The sequence below is a fragment of the Lithobates pipiens genome, unplaced genomic scaffold (assembly GCF_037356315.1).
Source record: "Lithobates pipiens isolate NorthernLeopardFrog02 unplaced genomic scaffold, aLitPip1_a1.2 Scaffold_37, whole genome shotgun sequence".
Taxonomy (NCBI): Eukaryota; Metazoa; Chordata; class Amphibia; order Anura; family Ranidae; genus Lithobates; species Lithobates pipiens.
In genome coordinates this window covers 23125824-23144790 of record NW_027507825.1, presented here as the reverse complement: position 1 = coordinate 23144790, position 18967 = coordinate 23125824, and the positions used below count along the sequence as shown (strand labels likewise).

Sequence of the window (18967 nt, the reverse complement as noted above, 5' to 3'; positions counted from 1 at the left end):
ATTCCGGGACACTGTAATGTCCTGAAATGAAGGTGACTGGACCCAGGACAGGCCTGTAAAATGCGGGACTGTCCCGGGCAATCCGGGACACGTGGTCACCCTAGTGGCAATACTATTCCTATCAATTAAATATGCAAAAATTAGTGCTTTGAGGGGGGTGGTGCCACAAACCTGCCAGTTTCAGAACAGAAATCCAGTGCTATTAAAGCCTGTCTAGTATACAGCACAAACACACCCAATTTCCACATACATTGCAGGCATGCATATTGTTTTTGTATTAGTAATACCTACGTTTTTCAGAAAGGGGGCTAAACAGACTTACTTTTCCTCAATATTATGATTAGTAGTGCCTAACTGCTTCATTTCTTGAATTGTTTGAAAATTCTGGTGTCGAAAATGGAAATAATTAATCCCTTAGTAGCCAAGGGTGGTATTAACCAAGTTGCATTGAAGTTTATGACAGTCTGGCCAGGTTAAATTACAGCTAGCTGTCATTTATAGCTCTGGAAACAGCTGGTATTTTTAATGTAATCCTTTTACTTGCTTGTTGGCATGCCCTTACAATGCTGGAATAAGAAAAAAAAAAAAAAAGGCAACGTCTCTTTCCCCAGGAACAAATGCCCAGTGCAGAATTTTAATTCACATTCTCCCTTGTTAAATAGGGATAGCAAATTAACTATGCTCCTGAGGGAATCTCTGGGGAATATTAACTGCCGAACAACCATGATTGCACACATCTCGGATTCTCCTGCAAATTACCCAGAATCCCTCGCCATCGTTCAGCTCGCTTCAAGGATTCATCGAATGAGAAAGAAAAAATCCAAGGTTAGTTTGTTCTTTCTTTGTACTGCTTGCGGGTGGGGGGTGGGAAGCATGCTTGATGTCATGCCGCACTGTATTAATAATAGCCACATTTTTTTCTTTTGCACTTTCTTCTGTAATGTCACTGCCAGGAAACTTGGATCCAGTATATCTATAAGTGTTGTACGGAAATTTGCTTATTTGATATGGCAGTGCTAACATGCAAAAGTGCAGTAACCAATAGCAAGCAGATGCCAGTTTGCTGTACTTAGATCAGTGAGAGGCAACTCCTGACTGGTTCCTATAGAAACACTTTAGCGCAGGGGTGTCCAAACTTTTTTCAAAGAGGGCCAGATTTGATGAAGTGAACATGCGCGAGGGCCGACCATTTTGCCTGACATTCTTTGAACCGTTAAAATTCGGTCTAAGTGTGTTCGTTCGAGCTCTAATACACTGCCCAACAAGAATTCTCTTGCCTTTGTGGCTGTGTGTGGGAAGAAATGAGCTTGGGCGTATTTGTACATATTGTATTAATTGGCGTATAACACAAACCTTCACTTTAAGAGGGAAGTTTCAGGGAAAAAAAATGTTTAAATAAAGAACTGTGAAGCAAAATAATGGTCAGTGCCCACCAATGCAGCCTAATCAGTGCACATCTGCAGACCCACCATTGCCAGGAACACACCCACCACAGCCAGGAATGCACCCACCATTGCCACGAATGCCACCAGCATAGCCAGGAATGCCCCCACCATAGCAAGGAATGTCCCCACCATAGCCAGGAATGCCCCCACCATAGCCAGGAATGCCCCCACCATAGCCAGGAATGCCCCCACCATAGCCAGGAATGCCCCACCATAGCCAGGGATGCAGCACCATTGCCAGGGACACAGCACCATTGCCAGGAATGCCTCCCCAAATGCCTCACCATTGCCAGGAATGCAGCACCATTGCCAGGAATGACTCACCATTGCCAGAAATGCAGCACCATTGCCAGGAATGCACTGACGAGCGCCAAAGGAGAATCTCCTGTTTACACGGCGGCTTCTTTAATAGAAAGTCCTGCCTCCTTTGATGGACAGAACAGTCGTCCAATGGCAGTGCAGGAGAAGGACTTCCTATTACAGAGGCCGCCCGTAAACAGGAAATTCTCCTGTGTACGGCGCTCGTTCCTGTCCTCCCTGTACCTTCCGAAGCATATATATCTTTTGTGGCCCCGGCGCTGGGAGATCGTCGGGGGCCACAAAAGATATGCATGTCCAAATAACCAGGCGGGCCGTTCAAAACCGGGCCGCGGGCCGCGATTGGCCCACGGGCCGGCCTTTGGACATGCCTGCTTTAGCGGGTACCCAGTTAAAGGATAACCCTCCCCCAAAACTGGTATTTTGATTTTGGTCCTTCAAAGATTTAGGCATATTTAAAAGGATAAGTTCACCTTTTGTAAAAATAATAATGCACGTTTTGCAGGTTAAAAAAATGTGCATTATTATTGAATGAATGAATGACGTGTATAGCGCTACCTATATGAACTGAATCGCCTCAGCGCACTTTTCTTGCCACCGGTGTCCATCTGCAGCTATTTATGCAGTCCTTTTAACCTGTAGAGTCCCGACACACTTACAACATTGACATACACATATTGCCAATTTTTTTGGACAGGGTCTAATTAACCTACCAGCATGTCTTTTTTGGAGTGTGGGAGGAAACCGGAGTACCCGAAGGAAACCCACGCAGACACAGGGAGAGCATGCAAACTCCAGGCAGATAGTGTTGTGGTCGGGATTTAAACCAGCAACCCTATTGCTGCTAGGTGAAAGTGCTAACCACTACACCACTGTGCTATTGTACTCTGCAGCCTGTAAAGCATTGCAATGCCAGGATCCTGAAGACTTTCAGTCAGCCTGTACCTCCTGTATGGGCAGACAGTTAGCAAACTGCAGGAAGAATAAATGAACTACAAGAGCGTTCATTCACCAGCACCCTAATGCCCCGTACACACAATCGGACATTGATCGGACATTCCGACAACAAAATCCATAGATTTTTTTTTCCGACGGATGTTGGCTCAAACTTGTCTTGCATACACACGGTCACACAAAGTTGGTCGGAAATTGCAAAACGTCAAGAACGCGGTGACGAGCCAAGAAAAATGAAGTTCAATAGCCAGTGTGGCTCTTCTGCTTGATTCTGAGTATGCGTCGAACTTTGTGCGTCGGAATTGTGTACGAAATTTCTGACAACGGATTTTGTTGTCGGAAAATTTGAGAACCAGATCTCAAATTTTGTGTGTCGGAAATTCCGATGGAAAATGTCCAATGGGGCCTACACACAGTTGGAATTTCCGACAAAAAGCTCCCATTGAACATTTTCCGTTCGGAAAATCCGACCGTGTGTACGGGGCTTTGTAGTTCATTAAGAACTACAAGCCATCCGTCGCAATGGCAGATGGTACTTGCAGTCTGTCCATTCATAGGAAAATGTGAGTGAATGACTCAGCTGCCCTGTTTTTGGCAGCAGGTACAGGGGTGGGAGAAGAGCCTCCACGCGCTGTCACAATGGGGGATTGTTGGGGTATGCGGGTAGGTGCTTAAAGCCTAGTACACACAGGGTAAATGTTGGGCAGCATCGGGCAAAAAAGCATCATGGGAGGAGAAGAATTGGATTGGCTGTTTCACCTGAAACACTAAAGCTGCATTGAACATTGACAAGCGTGGTAATCATGTTCTCCTTCTGTGTTGCAATTAATCTCTCTAGCAACCTTTGTCATGTCACTAAGCTAGTTACAATAACCTGTGTGCTCTTTCATTCATATGGATGCAAAATGGGTTTAACAATTAGTTTTTCTCACTTTATCACTTGGTTCACCATTCATAAATTAATATATGCCCACATTCACACCTACACAGAGATTAGTAGACAAGAAAAATATGCAGGTGCCAATTTCTAATTGGGTTTTCTTTCCCTTGTCTGTCTTTTAGTATGCATCAAGCTCATCTGGAGGAGAAAGCTCCTGTGAAGAAGGTCGTGCACGAAGACCGCCACACATGAGACCCTTCCATCCAAGGACGGTAGCGCTTGATCCAGACTTTCCTGGGTTGGGAATGCATAGTGATCCTGACTATTCTTCCAGTAGTGAACAGTCCTGTGACACCGTTATCTATGTTGGTCCCAATGGAGCGGTTTTGTCTGACCAGGAGTTAACAGACAATGAAGGTCCTCCAGAATTTGTTCCCATCATACCTTCACTTCTTAAGAAAAGAAGCAAAGACAACATATCAAGCCTTCGAAGTGTTGATAATCATTTAAAGTGCAACACTTTTGCCGAGCTACAGGAGAGACTTGAGTGTATTGATGGCAGTGAGAATCCTTCCAGGTTCCTTAACGAAGAAGCTCTCTCAGTAGCTCTTTCTACTAAAGCCATGGAAAATGCACACTCTATGCCAGTACAGGAGAACCCACCATATTCTCCCAAGAAAGGGCAAGTAAGTACTGCTTCATCTGCTTTTTCACAAAATTGTTCAGGATCAGAAACAAGTGCACCTCATCTCATATCTGATCACCCTCAAGAACATGCCAAAGCCGAAAGTACACATATGGACTGTTTCTTCAATGGAGATCAGCTGACAATCACAGAAAGGCAGAAGTGCCCACTGTTAAGTGCTGACAAGAATAAAGAGCAACCAAAACCATCTGCTGATTCATCAGTGAGAGAAAAAAGCCTCCTTACAAGAAGACCTCTACCCAGTCCTGCACCCCCACCTCCTCAGATGAACTCACATGTGACCTCAGAATCAAGCAGTGGTGTCAGAACTCCTCCCGTTGGCATGAGCAAATTAAGAAGTCAGGACAAGCACAATTTAGTAGGCAGCACACTCCCGGTTATTAGTAGCACTCCCAAACAATCTGGTCCAGTCGAGGTACGCAGGTTTTGCTCAGCAGTAAAAAGCAAAGGTTTTGATCGTGATATCTTAACTACCACAGTGACTTTGCAGAAGCCTGTTGAACTTAATGGAGAAGATGAACTTGTTTTCACTGTTGTAGAAGAGTTGTCTATTGGTGGTATTCTTGACAATGGTAGACCTTCTAGCGTCATTAGCTTTAACAGTGACTGTTCTCTGCAGGCCCTTGCCTCTGGCTCTAGACCAGTCAGTATTATTAGCAGTATTAATGATGAGTTTGATGCCTACACATCGCAGATATCCACTGCTGGTGTTAACATTGATATTGTGGTCCCCTTGGCAGAGGATCAATGCACAGTCAGCAGCCGACGCTCATCCATTAGTTCATGGCTGAGTGAAGTCAGCATTTGTACAATTAGAAGCGATGGAGCACCGAACTGTGACACTTTGTTTCCTCAAATGACTAATAAAAGCAGTGAGATTGTAGATTGCCTGAATTTGGATTCAGAGAACACAAATGTTCAAATGGACCAGAATCTCAAAAATTATCTTAATGATAGTGGGTTTTGCTTTTCAGAAATGGACAGTGAAAGTATTGGTTCTGGTCTGCTTTATACTAGCAATGAGAAGAGCCTTAAGACCTCTGAGCTAACCAAAGCTATGCCAAGCAGTTATCAAGCAACTAGCCAGACTAGAGCTTGTAGCACCCGGGGTACGTTATCATTTGACACGATCCACTCTAGTCTTCCTCGGAAAAATAAGTCTACCTCATCTGTTACACACAGTAGTGCATTGAATGAAAAGGAAGGCACTTTTGAGGACCCTTGGACAGCACGAATGGATAATTTCTTGGAAGGAAGGACTGAAAATCAGCCACTTTCTTCAAAATCTTCCATTCTGGGTACAGACAATCAATATAAACAGAGTTCAAAACTTGCACAAACTAGCACACCTAAGGCTCTGAAATCCCACATGATGCTGGCATGTTCACAACGGGTGGTGGATGGCTGTGAAGTGGATGCCAAAGCTGCCACCAAAAAGACAGAACCCCTTACAAAAGTGCCACAACTTAGGAGAGGTGCAACAACTCTAGGAGTTACAACAAATTACAGCTCTCAAACTGAACATAGTACTAAAGGGGGGTTGGATTCTGTTTTTTCTGATAATAGTTTAAAATCATCAGGGACTAAGAAGAACTTGCCACAAAAAGCAAGTATGCTGCCAAGACCCGGTGGGACAGGACCCCCTGCACCCCCTGTACGGAAATCAAGCTTAGACCACAAAAATAATCCACTACATTCAAACAGCCTTGGTAGATTGGAAGAGTGTAGCCGGTCTGCTCTGAATTTGGAAGAGGACAGCGAAACACAGGTCAGCAAAGTAACTAAGAATGACCATTCGCTACCCAAAGCTGTATCCAGCTTAAAGAGTAAGTCCAATAAATCAGAATATGTCCAACGCTATGGAAGTCACATGTCCCTGGAAAGATGTGATAGTGTTGCATCCGTGGGCTCAAGAACTAGTGGGCTTCGTGATAATACTAGTGGAAATAGTATTAACAAAACAAACCGAACTGTACCGAGGCTTGGGGTTCCATCTGCATCCAGCATAGTTACCTCACCACCTTCCTGCAATCCCACCACCAAAAACAACCAGGCTAAAAGTTCACTTTCTCAGAAAGCAACAACAAGCTTGACCAAGAACCGTAGTCTTTCAACCAATGGCTCAAAGTCTCTTAGCTCTTCAGTGAAGTCTTTGAACCAGTCTAACGGGAAAGGTTCTGGTATTCCTCCTAGTGGGAAAGCAGTTTCCAGATCTGTACAGTGCATCAGCAGCAAGCCTGCCAGAGGAACCATTATGGGGACTAAGCAAGCCTTAAGGGCGGCCAACAACCGCGTCAATGAGTTGGCATCTGGCAGCTCTGGCAAAATAGGTCAACTTCGGGGATCGACGGACTCTGACAGTGGAAATGACAGCGGTGTTAACCTTGGTGATGAGAAATCACAAACACCTGTTTTGCCATCACCTTATAGCAAGATAACAGCCCCAAGGAGACCCCAGAGATACAGCAGTGGCCATGGCAGCGATAACAGCAGTGTTCTCAGCGGGGAACTGCCCCCAGCAATGGGTAGGACAGCCCTCTTCTATCACAGTGGGAGCAGTGGCTATGAGAGCATGATCCGTGATAGTGAAGCCACAGGGAGTGCCTCTTCAGCTCATGACTCAATGAGTGAAAGTGGAATGTCGTCATCTGGACGGTTGAGGAGCTTAAAATCTCCAAAGAAAAGAGGTATTTTTTTTTTTTTCCTTTTATGTAGCATGCTTATGTTGTCCTATTTCAGCACAAAAAAAAAAAAATCTCTTACCTAAGTGTAGACTTATAAAGCGAAAATATTATTTCTCTGTTTAAACAAGCTAATACCATTCACAAATATGAGTGTAGTGGTACCGATATCTGTGCAGAACTGGAAATATGTGACATTGTAATTAACTTTGCCGTGCAGCTAATTATTCCATATTATTAGTCAACTGAAACTAATTACAGCCTTCCACTGGCAGTTGCTGTAGTGATATGTGAGATTACTGTACATGAACTTTGGGTAATCCCTTCTTCTGCATTAATCTCATGTATTGAAATAAACACATTTGTGAATATTGTTAAAACTATTTATATAAACTCTTTATGATAAAAAAAAAAAAATGGGCCCACTTTCTGATTGGCCAGGGAAGAATTAATGTCAAAATAGCGAATATTCATTCGCTATTGGTCACACAACTGGGTGGGCTCGGTTTGCAGTGCTCTGCATCCCGAGCCCATCTTTTTTTCTGAAGCCTATTAGAGGCTTTGGCTCTAATCATGTGCTTCAAACCCCATGCGCCCTTAATGGACGGGCCGTCCCTGGTAGTTACAAGTGGAACCTGGTGGTTTTAGCCGTTGCCAGGCTTTCCAATTCTTGTTCTCATAAAACCTCACCTGTTTCAGCTTTCCAGGATATAAAAATAAATTTGTTCAAAATGAATAGTGGGTGCTCCTTAGACTGGGCGTACTAGGGGTGCCAGACCAAATCAATCCCAGGTATCCAGAGTAGAGTCTATGGGAGATATAAAACCCGTTAGATGATTTAACTCTCCAGCCTCTACCAAAAACTGAGCTAAAAGTTTTAGGTTGACTCACCTTTAAATACTACTTCATTTCTTGTTCTCTATTTTGAATTATACAATTTTTGTGCTTTAAATACTTTTGCTTTCTTTAAAAGGACTTCAACGCAGAAGATTAATACCAGCTCCACTCCCCGAAGCCACAACAATGGGCAGAAAGAACAATGTCACTGGTCAGTGGGTCGACCTGCCTCCTTTACCTGGCACTTTAAAAGAACCCTTTGAAATTAAAGTCTATGAGATTGATGATGTGGAAAGATTGCAGAGGCACCGACATGAGGAGACAGAGGTGAGTGCTCCCTTTAGTGGTCTAAGACTAACTTGTAGTACCAAGGTCCCACTGAGCCAGTTGTGTTGCAATAATAAAGGCAAACTCCATAGCTCCATACTATAGCTCTCAAACTAAATTGCAGGGGAAGCTTTCCATTATACAAGAACAAAAATGTAAAAACAAATGAAAGAAAGGTAAAAAAAATATATAACGCTGAATCTTACTTGATTCAGTCAGAAAGTGAAAAGATTCTCATTGAACAATTGGATTGACACCTATACAGCCGGCATTTTTGTGCATGGGAATGCTGTTGGTAGCGTTTTCTTGCCACAGAGGGGTTTGCACTTTTTGTACAGTTTTAACTAGGGATGAGTGAGAAGGAGTCCTCTGTGGCTCTGAAACATTGCTGTTTTTGGTGGTGAACAAATATTTGTCTTTAATTTCCACTTTTGGTGTGTTGGTAAAAACCTGCTCCGGAACCCTCTAAATGGAACCCTCTAGATCAGTGGTTCTCAACCTTTCTAATGCCGCGACCCCTTGATAGAGGTCCCCACAACTTGGGAAATTTTAACAGTAAAATTATATAGGGGCAAGACAAGTAATTTACGCCCCTAACCCATGGACATTTAGCGCTCCGAGTCCCTTCCACTCGTACATTATTAAAACCTCTAATGGTACATTTTAGGATGTACCACTCTTTCTCTTTGTTCTCCTTTCTTTCCCTTTTATCTCTCTATCCTAATTTCTTTTTTTTTCTCCATCCGCCATCTTTATTGCTCTTTCTCTTATGCTTTCTCTCCTTTTTTCTTTGTTCCGCCCCCTCTTTTCCTCTCCCTTCCATGTATTCTCTATTTTTATTCCTTGGTGGGGAGTGGTGTGAATGGGATAAGTGGCAGTGCTGGAGGGGGGGGGGGGGGGGGTTGGGATCAGTGGCAGTGCTGGGGGGAGTTCTAATCAGACAACTTAGGTGCTCTTAAACAAGGTCACCTGAGAACTGTAGTGAGGACTTTTAATGGCAACTCTAATCGCAGGTAGTGTTACTCACTTTGTCTCCGGCTTCACTGTGTCTCCAGCTCTGTGGTGTCTTGCAGCAGTGACACCAATGCCAAAATCAGGAGATGGGGTCTCCTCCAGCCCCTCCCACTTCACATTCCTCCCCAATCAGCTGACCTCTAGTCTCTGCCCCCCCCCCCCCACACATACCGTGAACTGAATGGGTTGCTGCGAAGAGGCTGAGTGGGCAGCCGCGGGCTCCAGGAATAGCCCAGCTGGGTAGCTCCAGGCTTCCGGAGACAGCCCTGCTGGGCGGCCGCGAAAAGGCTTGGAGATTGGCACGGGCTTCAGGAACAACCCAGGATTTGGTGACCCCTGGCAAATCGTCAATCGACCCCCAGGTTGAGAACCACTGCTCCAGATTTAAAAAAAAAATTTAAATTCAAGCAAATGTTCATCTCAGCAGCTCATTGAACAAAATTGGGAGTTTCTGCTTTAGGAAAATTTTGCTGACTGCGGAATTGGTCATTTTACTGTGAAACCAATTTAGCTGATATCACTCATCTCTAGGTAGAACTGTCCTTTTAAGCTACCAAAGGTGTTTAGTAAAATGTCATTCGCAGTTTCTGAAAATTCACTGTGTAATACATTTTAATTCCAAGGTACTCATAGCTGAAATCGAAAATTAAATCTTGAGATGCATACATGCGAGTACAACCTACCTGCCTAGTTCTTGCTGTTGGGCACAAGTCTTTCCCATCCATTTAATTAGAAATCTGGCGATCCGAGGATCCTTGTTTGCGATGCAGCTTTGAAAGTCTCCGACACACCCACAGCAGCCTTCTTTTCCATCTATCACATAAAGCAAGCCTAATGTAGAACAAAAAAGTATGAAGTTGTTTCTTACAGTCGTCATTGATTTTCAGCTCTGCCTTGAAATGTTGGGTGTTTTTACCTTGTAGAATCGTGTACTGTCAGCAGTTAATGCAGAAAGTTTGGAGTTTAGATTGATGCCCTTTATTAAATGAAGCCTGTTAAAAGGTCTTGAAAGCTTGCATGTTTGATAACTTAAAAGAGAAATATGGGAATTTAAAAATAAAAAATTATACTCACCTAGGTGAATGCGGGGTCGGTCTGATCCTTCATCTGTCCCCTGCTGCCTCCAAAACCGAGAACCAAGCAATCAAAGACCGCTGATCGCTCAGTTCTCGGTCTCCGGTGAGCAGAGCCGGTGACTACTGCTCTCTGCTCTGCCCCTCCAGCACTCACAGGGGAGGCAGGCTGTGAAGTGGGCAGGTGTGGCAGAGTCTGAGCAAGCTGCTGGTGATCTTGGTGGCTCCAAACATGAAAGTCGGGCATCAGCTGACAGTGCACTTTAGCCAGCTGCCAGCTGAATATCCTTCACAGTAGTGCACCACATTTACTGTGACCCACAGGAAGAGTAGGGCCGAAAGAGTTTTGGCTCTTCTCCTTTAAGTTGGCCAATAAAAACATATCACTCAAAACGCCAAACCTTCTTCAGTGTGAATGTTGATACAGTTAGAGAATGGATTGCACAGCTCAAAAAGTACACTTCCAGTGACCCTGTGAGGTGGTTTCTGCATTTAGGTGCAATGGATAAGATAATTCAAAAATATAGATAAATGTGATAGCTTTTTTTTTTTGTTGCACAGCTGCAAAATTTGCTGGATAACAATAGTAGCTCAATTAACATGTTATCTGAACTGCTCTGTAAGCGTATGCCTCAATGACATTATTTAAATACTCTACATTCTCACATTAACCAAGTTGGGCATAGTCAAAGTGGCTGTTGTGGGTAGCTAAAGTGGTACTTTAAAGTTTTTCTAAACCCAGTAATATGAAAAATAGTTCATCCCCCCACACAATACCCATAGCTTATAAATCTTATTTTTACATTACAATATTGCCACTATATACCTTTTTGGATGATCTGCATACCACGGTTAGTGATAAACTACTCAGTTCCTCCAGTGCTGAGAGTTCAGGTAGGAGGAGATTTCCACTTCAGCCTGTATAAACGCCCACACATGCGATGTCAATATCATGTGACCTGACTATCTCTGAGACCAAGTAAACATTCTCTCCAGCATAAAAGACACAACTGAGCATGTGCAGGTTGGCTACCCTGCCTGTGTTAGCTAGCCTTCCCCAGATAGACAGTGCAGGAGGGAAGGATCTGTGCATAAAGGATAAAACAGCCTTTTTTTACACAATGCAGAGGATTAACCCCTTAAGTTCCACAGTGAGTATAACAAGCATGCTATGTTGCATATACAGACTGATTTTACTGTTGTGTGTTTAGTAACACTAAGCTGAACCAAGTTGGAACAAATTAAAAAAAATAGCAAAGAGGAATTCAGAAATTTAAAATTATATTTAGAAAATGAAACTGAGATTTGCACCCAGATAGTGATCCAAGAATTCCTGGGCAATTTTAGAATGTAGCTGCAATGAGAATGTCACAGTTGCTAGTTTTATGATTCATATGTTGGGGTGCACTTAGCAAGGAAGATTAAAATAATTGCTTTGCACAATTAATTGTGTTTAAAGTGATGGGTGTTCTGAGCTGGGAATATCAATGAACAGCTTACGAGCAGGCTTTAGCTTCTGATCCAGCTCAATAGCCATTTATTACTCTTGCATTGGGATCATTAACTCTTTATGTAAATCATATCAAGCTTTTCAGTTAATGGGTTATTAAATCAGACATTGTTAGTTTGATTTAGTTGTAAGGATAAAGTCAGTGATTTTGTTTTAGGTTTTTTTTTCTCCAAGTATTAAATGAGATCCCAAACCACAAATCAAGGATATTTATGTAGCGGCCATAACCCTTTGTAGGTCAGTCTTAACTTGGGCTTACCGGTCACCTCCGCTTGGTTTGTTCTTCCACGTCTAAGGGTTCCCAGGGTTGATACCCAACAACTTGACTTCTGACAAAGTCCTTTTGAAAGGTTTTATTTTGCAGTAATAACATCCAATAACACAGACTCTTATGGGAACAGAGGACACGGGCGAAGAACTCAGGCACCTTGAACTGCAGGTCTAGCAAAGTCTCTAATTCCACCCAGAGAGTAGCCACTCGCAGCTGGGTACTTCAAGGCTGAACAGATCTCTAGCCAGAGATCGTGGCAGTCAGCACCTTGACTCAAAACTTGAAGCAATCCTATGAACGTGTACAAGTTGTAACTAAGGGTCAACGGGAACCTGGAACGTTTCCAGTCTCCTCAATGGTACTAGAAAAACATGAAATCTTCAATGTCCTTCCCAACCCAATAACCAGGCACTTCTCAGGATGCCACTTGTCGGCCCTCCTCTGAAGAGTCCCCCCCTCAACCTTCACGAGCTGTGGCACTTCTCCAGGCCAAGAGCACACCCCGGACACCTTGAATCCTCCCTCAGTTACTGCGCCTCAGACCAGCCGGTTTCTGAGACTCGGGAACAGACGGATCCCTACCCCAGACCAGACGGGTCTATTGGGGGCATCTAACAGGAACATATTTTGTGGGATGTCGAACACCCCATGACCAGGACCCCTCATGGGGCTACCCCGGTCCTGGAACAAGAACAGACCACACGGGCCTCACGAACTCCTCTCTAGCCACATGACCCACACCTCTTAAGTACCCCTTCTCAGACTCCTCAGCGGGCCCTGGCACTCTCACGGATTGGTTTCCGAGAAGGCTGATACCTAAACATCCAACCAGGGCTGGTTCTGGCCTGTCATGTGCACCTCACTGTACACATGACCAGGCAGAACTTCCAACACAGCCCGGCCAGACTGATGTTAAGGCCAACCTATGTAATTAACCCTCAGAACCCCTACTGTTCTGAGGCAAAAACTAAATTTACATGCGTATGACATTTTGTCCAAAATGTCATCTGCTACATTTATATATAATATCAATATGGAGTTCCGAACATTTTTTTTTCTTGACAAAATTTCAGCTATCTTCCAAAGTGTCCCCTTTTTTCGTAGTTTTGCAGCACTTATCACTTTGTTTGCCTTTTGCACTGCACAGCACAGCCATCCTGACTATGGGCATGTCAAGCTCGCTGGGTCTCACTTCTGGGGCATTTGGTGCATGCTGGCTACCCAGCATGCACCTCCCAATCTAGCAATGTGCAGTGCGAAGGATGCCACCAGCCAGCGATGCTCATTGACTCCTAGGATTGTGACACTCATCCCTCAGGAGCCAATGCGCGACCAGAAATGACACAAAGGGGAATGATATGCCTTTTAAAATAAGGTAAATCACCAGGAAAAAAAATGCCAATGCTTTAACATTTAATTATGAAATAGATGGCGCAAAGTTTGAAAAGTGGGTGGAACTCTGCTTTAAAAATATTGTTTTTTCACTTTTAGTTCTAGATCCCTTCAAGTACCTTTTGTTACAGGTGGATGAAAATCAACTAGTTAAATGTACAGAAGCAGTGCATGCTTTGTAGTTTATCCTTCCTTGCTACATAGTATGCATGAAAATTAAAACTGTCTGCCAATGGTTTACCAGGTTATATATCTTATATGGTAGTCTGCAACCTTCTCAAAATCCTCTTGGTTGATATTGGGGGAAAAGGTTGGTTAGAACCAGTGGAATAACAGCTGCCATGGCTGCCCATGTGGCTCCTATGGGACTTTGGTAGTAGGAGGGCTTCAGTAGACTAAACTGACGTTTCTAGTATAGAAGGGCTAAAATCAGACCTCAGAAAACGAAGGGTTTGCTTAGTTGTCATGGCAACGAAAACTTATTGCCCTGTAAACTTCTTCTACAAACTGAAATTGACCTTTTCTGCCTAATGCAGTCACAAATCACAGCTGGGGGTTTGACATTTTACAAAAAAGAAGCTAAAGTTTAAGAAATGTGAATTAAGGTTTTTGGGTAATTGTTGTGCAATGAATGAATGCGTGACTTGTATAGCGCTACTTCAGGGCTCTCTTTGCCGCCGGTGTCCATCTGTGGTACAGGGCGGTCCTTTGCCCCATGGGACCCCAAACACGCTTACAAATACATACATATATTTGGCCAGTTTTTTTCAGCAGAATCCACTTAACCTATCAGCATGTCTTTGGAGTGTGGGAGGAAACCGGAGTACCCGGAGGAAACCGGGAGAATGTGCAATGTGGATTTGAACCAGCGACCCTATTGCTGCTAGGTGGGAGTGCTAACCACGACACCACTGTGCTGCATATTGGATGCAGTCATTGATAGATACAAAATCCCCAGTGGAGATTCCTCCAGCATGGATGGAAAAATCTTTGCCTGCGTAGCTAGTCTTAATTCTCACCCTATTAAACTATTGTGTGGGGCCCCACGATTCATAGTTATGCCCATGGTTGGAACAGTCATATAGGCTACTTTTAGGACAAAACCAATAATTGTGCACAACTCTTCTGCACAGGTCAAGCTGCTGTCCCTCCAATTCATACCGAGCCACGAGCCTGAACATTTTTATTTATTTATAAGATTTACTCTAAAACGTTATCCTGTTTGGAGGTCTCCGTTATAAGCTATGCAAATTGAAATCTAAAGAAAATGGCAACCTTGTTAGGGGAAGCCATTTGCTAAAAGTTGGAGCTTCTGTGTACTGGTAACAGGGTGCCCACATTACAATTCAATAGCTATTTTCACATATGTGTTTTCCTTGTGATTTTTATTTTTTTTGCCTTTCCTTTTTGAGCTTGGCTAATTTACCTATTTTTGTTTTATTTTCAGACTTTCCAAGATATGGAAAAGGTAAGAATCTTTCATTGACAAAAATCTTACTTGCATACTTAAATATTGAAAAACACATGGCCATTACATGAAAAACAAAAGAAATACTAAATCCACCATGACCCAGAAGAAAGCAAAAAAAAAAAAAGTGGTCCAGTTTGCAGAGGGGAAAAAAATATTTACTAATTCCAGAAGACATTCTGATATTCAATGCATCAGAATTAGAAAATTTTTATTTATTTTTTTCCTAAAACAAGACTACTAGTTGCCATTTTTAGAAACACATCCAGACCAATAGTGAAGTCATATTCTGAGTTGGATAGAAGCATTTGCTATGAAAAACTATTCCATACATCAAAACTTTTACTGCAAAGAACCCTGTCCATGCGTGAAAGTTAGACCTCTTTTCCTCCAGTTGCAAAGTACCACATTTTTTTTTTTTTGCAGTGACAGCTTGCCACTGAGTTTATTATATAGACCATTTATGTATCCATACAGATGTATTATATTTTCCCTTAATCTGTTAATCTTTCCTCACGCGCAAGGTCACCCGTGCCCTTTAATAATATAGCTGACTTAAAGAGGACAGAAAGATAAATACCCATGAGCCATTTTAACTGTCACATGATTTGTAGTCGAGTCTAGTGATTGTGACTCAGTCATGCCTGTCAAGAAGAAGATGTTTCTTTGTCCAGCTTTATACTCTCTCTTGCGTCACCTTTGAACTGCAAACCTGCTCATTGGATAGTGATTGGCAGTACTGTTTGAATCATAAGGCTGGATGAACACAATTTCAGATCTTTTCAGATACATACATTTTAAAATTTCAGCCTTGCATTAAGCGCTTTGCCTGGAGTTGCAATTTAAACTTCTCTTCTCAAAATAAAGAATGTTCATTATCAGCTTTTAACCAGATATAACTTGCATAATGGCCTCATTCTATTTTGCTAAATGTAATATATATATAAAACATTTGTGTTTTCAAGTCCATATTTTTACTTAATTGCCTAGTTCCAATTATAATTTGAAAAACCAAATCTGTTTAAGTGGTTGGTTTTCAATCTCTGTCCATTTAAAATGGATTGGAAAGCTGCATCTCCGCATACCATCATTTTCACTTAATTATCTCATCTGTGAGTTTTTGTTTTGTAGTTAATAAAGTTAATTAGGATAGTTGATTTATTTAAAAAAAAAAATGCAACGAAACTATGTATGTAAAAGACGAAAGCGCATTCTTGTTTGCAATTAAAATGTTAAGTAATTAGTCACGGATTGAAAAGAGTACATTTCAGATTTTGACTGGCTCTGCAACAGTTTAAAATTACATTTTACTGGTCGGGCAGTGATCTAAATAGAGAATGAGAGAGAACATAAATAATATCCCTGCCAATATATGTATATTTATGTAAGGGAAATCGCCCCTCAGACAGTTGTCAACTAAGTGTCCCCCATTGGAAGACTTCCCCTCTTCTATTCTAATAATTTAGTTTTTTCTTACATCGGCTCCAGCTGACAATGGTCACAAGCAGAGAGCAGATCTCCCAACTGGGGACACAGAGAGCAAATAAAACCTGGACACAAAGCCTCCAGTGTGGAATCCCAATAGACTCTACGTTAAGCTTTACAGCATCTCTCCGGAGCCGTTAATTACCTCAATAGTGCCAGGCTTCACAGTACAAATCCACATAAAGTAAGATAGTCAGTGCATGGATTATCAGTTACTGAGGGAGTCTTGATGCCTTTGTGGAATTCTTCATTTATTTTACATCATGGAAAAAGGCAGTTGCAAGCTACAGTTGTGGAGATTCCCTGGTGGGCTTTCCCACTGTCAGAATACCATGAACCAGACCGAGAAAGAAGTACAGTTAAATCACACTTGTTTATTAAATAAAAATAAAAAGGTAAATCGAAAAAGCGTAGTCAAAGCATAGCCAGAGTCCAGTAACCAAATCGAGTAGTCAGCCAGGCCAGAGTTCAGTAACCAAATCGGGTAATCGCCAGGCCAGAGTTCAGTAACCAAATCGGGTAATCGCCAGGCCAGAGTTCAGTAACCAAATCGGGTAATCAGCCAGGCCAGAAGTCGGGGATCCAAGTAGAGGAACAGCAAGCAGGATAAGGAGCCAGAAGGGGTGTCGGCAAGCCAGTCTTTAAACCGAACCACAGGAGATGGTTTCTTGTGATGTGACCAAGGCGAGGGCAGAAATGAAGTGAGCTGGACAGCTTTAAAGTGGAAGTAAACTCCCCTATTGTTTTCAGCCAAGGAAGCTGCCATCTTTGCCTCAACTTTCAACTGCTATGGTGCTGCACATGTGATTTGTTATGACACCAGCCGTTGGGTGGTTTGATAGCTTGGCTCAGAGCACAGCCAATGTGCAGTTAGCATTCCCGGCATGCCTTTTTTTTTTTTAACTGTTTAAATCGATTGGGTTTACTTCCACTTTACGTAGACAGGTCAGACGAGCGGGATCAGGAACAGCTGGGTAACTATGGAGAGAGATGGGAGCTGGCAATTGGCCGACAGCTGAGCAGCCAGCCCAGAGAAGGAAGGGCTAAGCCAGACCTGACATCCATGCAGAAGTCTGCCTGTCTGTTGCCAATCTTATGATTTAGCTTGTCATCTGAGTTGCAAACTACTTTGTGGTGGACCCCAGGGGCTTTACCAGGAGAAGTCCCCTTGTCTGTTGCCACCCTTACGCTAAAATATTAGAATTTAGATTTTTTGATATACCATCAAAGGGCCAGCCCATACAAAACTGATATTTCAATAGTGCATGGACGTTAAAGGGTCAAAGTGCAAACTCCATGTCATATTGGTAAGATATTTCCATTTGATTTCCTGGGTCACTTCCCCCAGATCATAAAACCCTGTTCTTCCCACTTTATTCTAAATAAGGTAGCATAAATTAAGCAACCAACAGGCTGATAAAGACTCTCCTTCATTAGCTGCTGTGGATAGGTGGTGTTGGGATCTCCCCAGTAGAGACCCAGAATTGTGGATTGAAGTATAACCACCCCAGCAATTGCACAAAATCAGATTTAGGTGGACTGATATTTATCTCTAATATGTTGCTTTAAGCATTTCATATTTTTAAAGGTATATTTTATGTTTAAATATACTACTATATGGAATTACATTTTCTTTCTATTTATTTAAAGGGTCTAATGTACTTCAACACTAAACTGAAGGTTGCAGAAAGACGACAACAGAGAATTCGAGATTTAAAGGCAAAGCATGAGCTGTTAAAAGAAGAGCTGGAGGAGACCAAGACTCGATTGATGATGGATCCGAACAAGTGGACAGGACAGTGTATGTATTTTTGCTTATTATATAATAATTGACAACGAGTAGCCGGCTTTCCATACAACTAATACACCTTTCCGGGAAGATTTCTACCCGGGCTCCAATTTACATTCACCCTCCACCTGCGGGAGGATGAGTGAAATACCATTAATGACTTGTTTGAGCTTGTTTTTTGCCATTCAGCTTTTATAGTTTCATAGTTAGTAAGGTTGAATAAAGACACCAGTCCATCCAGTTCAACCTGAGTGAGGTGTCTACAATTGTCCCTATCCCTGTATGTTGCACACTCACATTGGTCCCTACCCTCAAGGAGCCCACAATCCAAGGTCCCCATTCATATACTAGGGCCAATTTTGGACAGAAGCCAATTAACCTAACTGCATGTCTTTGGTTTGTGGGAGGAAACTGGAGTACCCGGAGGAAACCCACGCAGGCACAGGGAGAACATGCAAACTCCAGGCAGGTAGTGTCGTGGTTGGGATTCGAACCAGCGACCCTATTTACTGCTAACCACTACACCACTGTGCCGCCCTTTAGGAAAACATGTTCTGGAGATTTTATTTCTTTTAAAAAATCTGAGCTTAAAGAGACACTCTCACTTTGCCCATTCAGGGCAAGTTTATAGTGTCTCCTTAAAGTCCACATCTGATCCACTTATACTCACCTTATCCACACTCCTTTACTGCTTCCCTGCTGCAGTAGTACACACCGGGTAAACTCCAAAATTGGGCAATCCAAGTGGGCAAAGTCACTGTTCCTTCCAATAGGAGTGTGTTTGGGCCTGTAGGTTGTCTGCTTATACCTAAACACA

At 42.8% G+C, this 18967-nt stretch overlaps 1 protein-coding gene across 1 annotated transcript in view; it reads left to right on the top strand.

Annotated features, from left to right (window-relative positions):
• The window catches only part of KIF26A (kinesin family member 26A), a gene marked incomplete at its 5' end in the record, with an annotated part of 150061 nt that overhangs the window by 128044 nt on the left and 3050 nt on the right, over positions 1 to 18967 (top strand). The window contains 5 exons of the mRNA XM_077466822.1: positions 663 to 825; positions 3780 to 6990; positions 7958 to 8148; positions 14856 to 14876; positions 18012 to 18162. Of these exons, the coding sequence (XP_077322948.1) occupies positions 663 to 825; positions 3780 to 6990; positions 7958 to 8148; positions 14856 to 14876; positions 18012 to 18162 (3737 nt within the window). The remainder of the gene's footprint in view (positions 1 to 662; positions 826 to 3779; positions 6991 to 7957; positions 8149 to 14855; positions 14877 to 18011; positions 18163 to 18967) is intronic.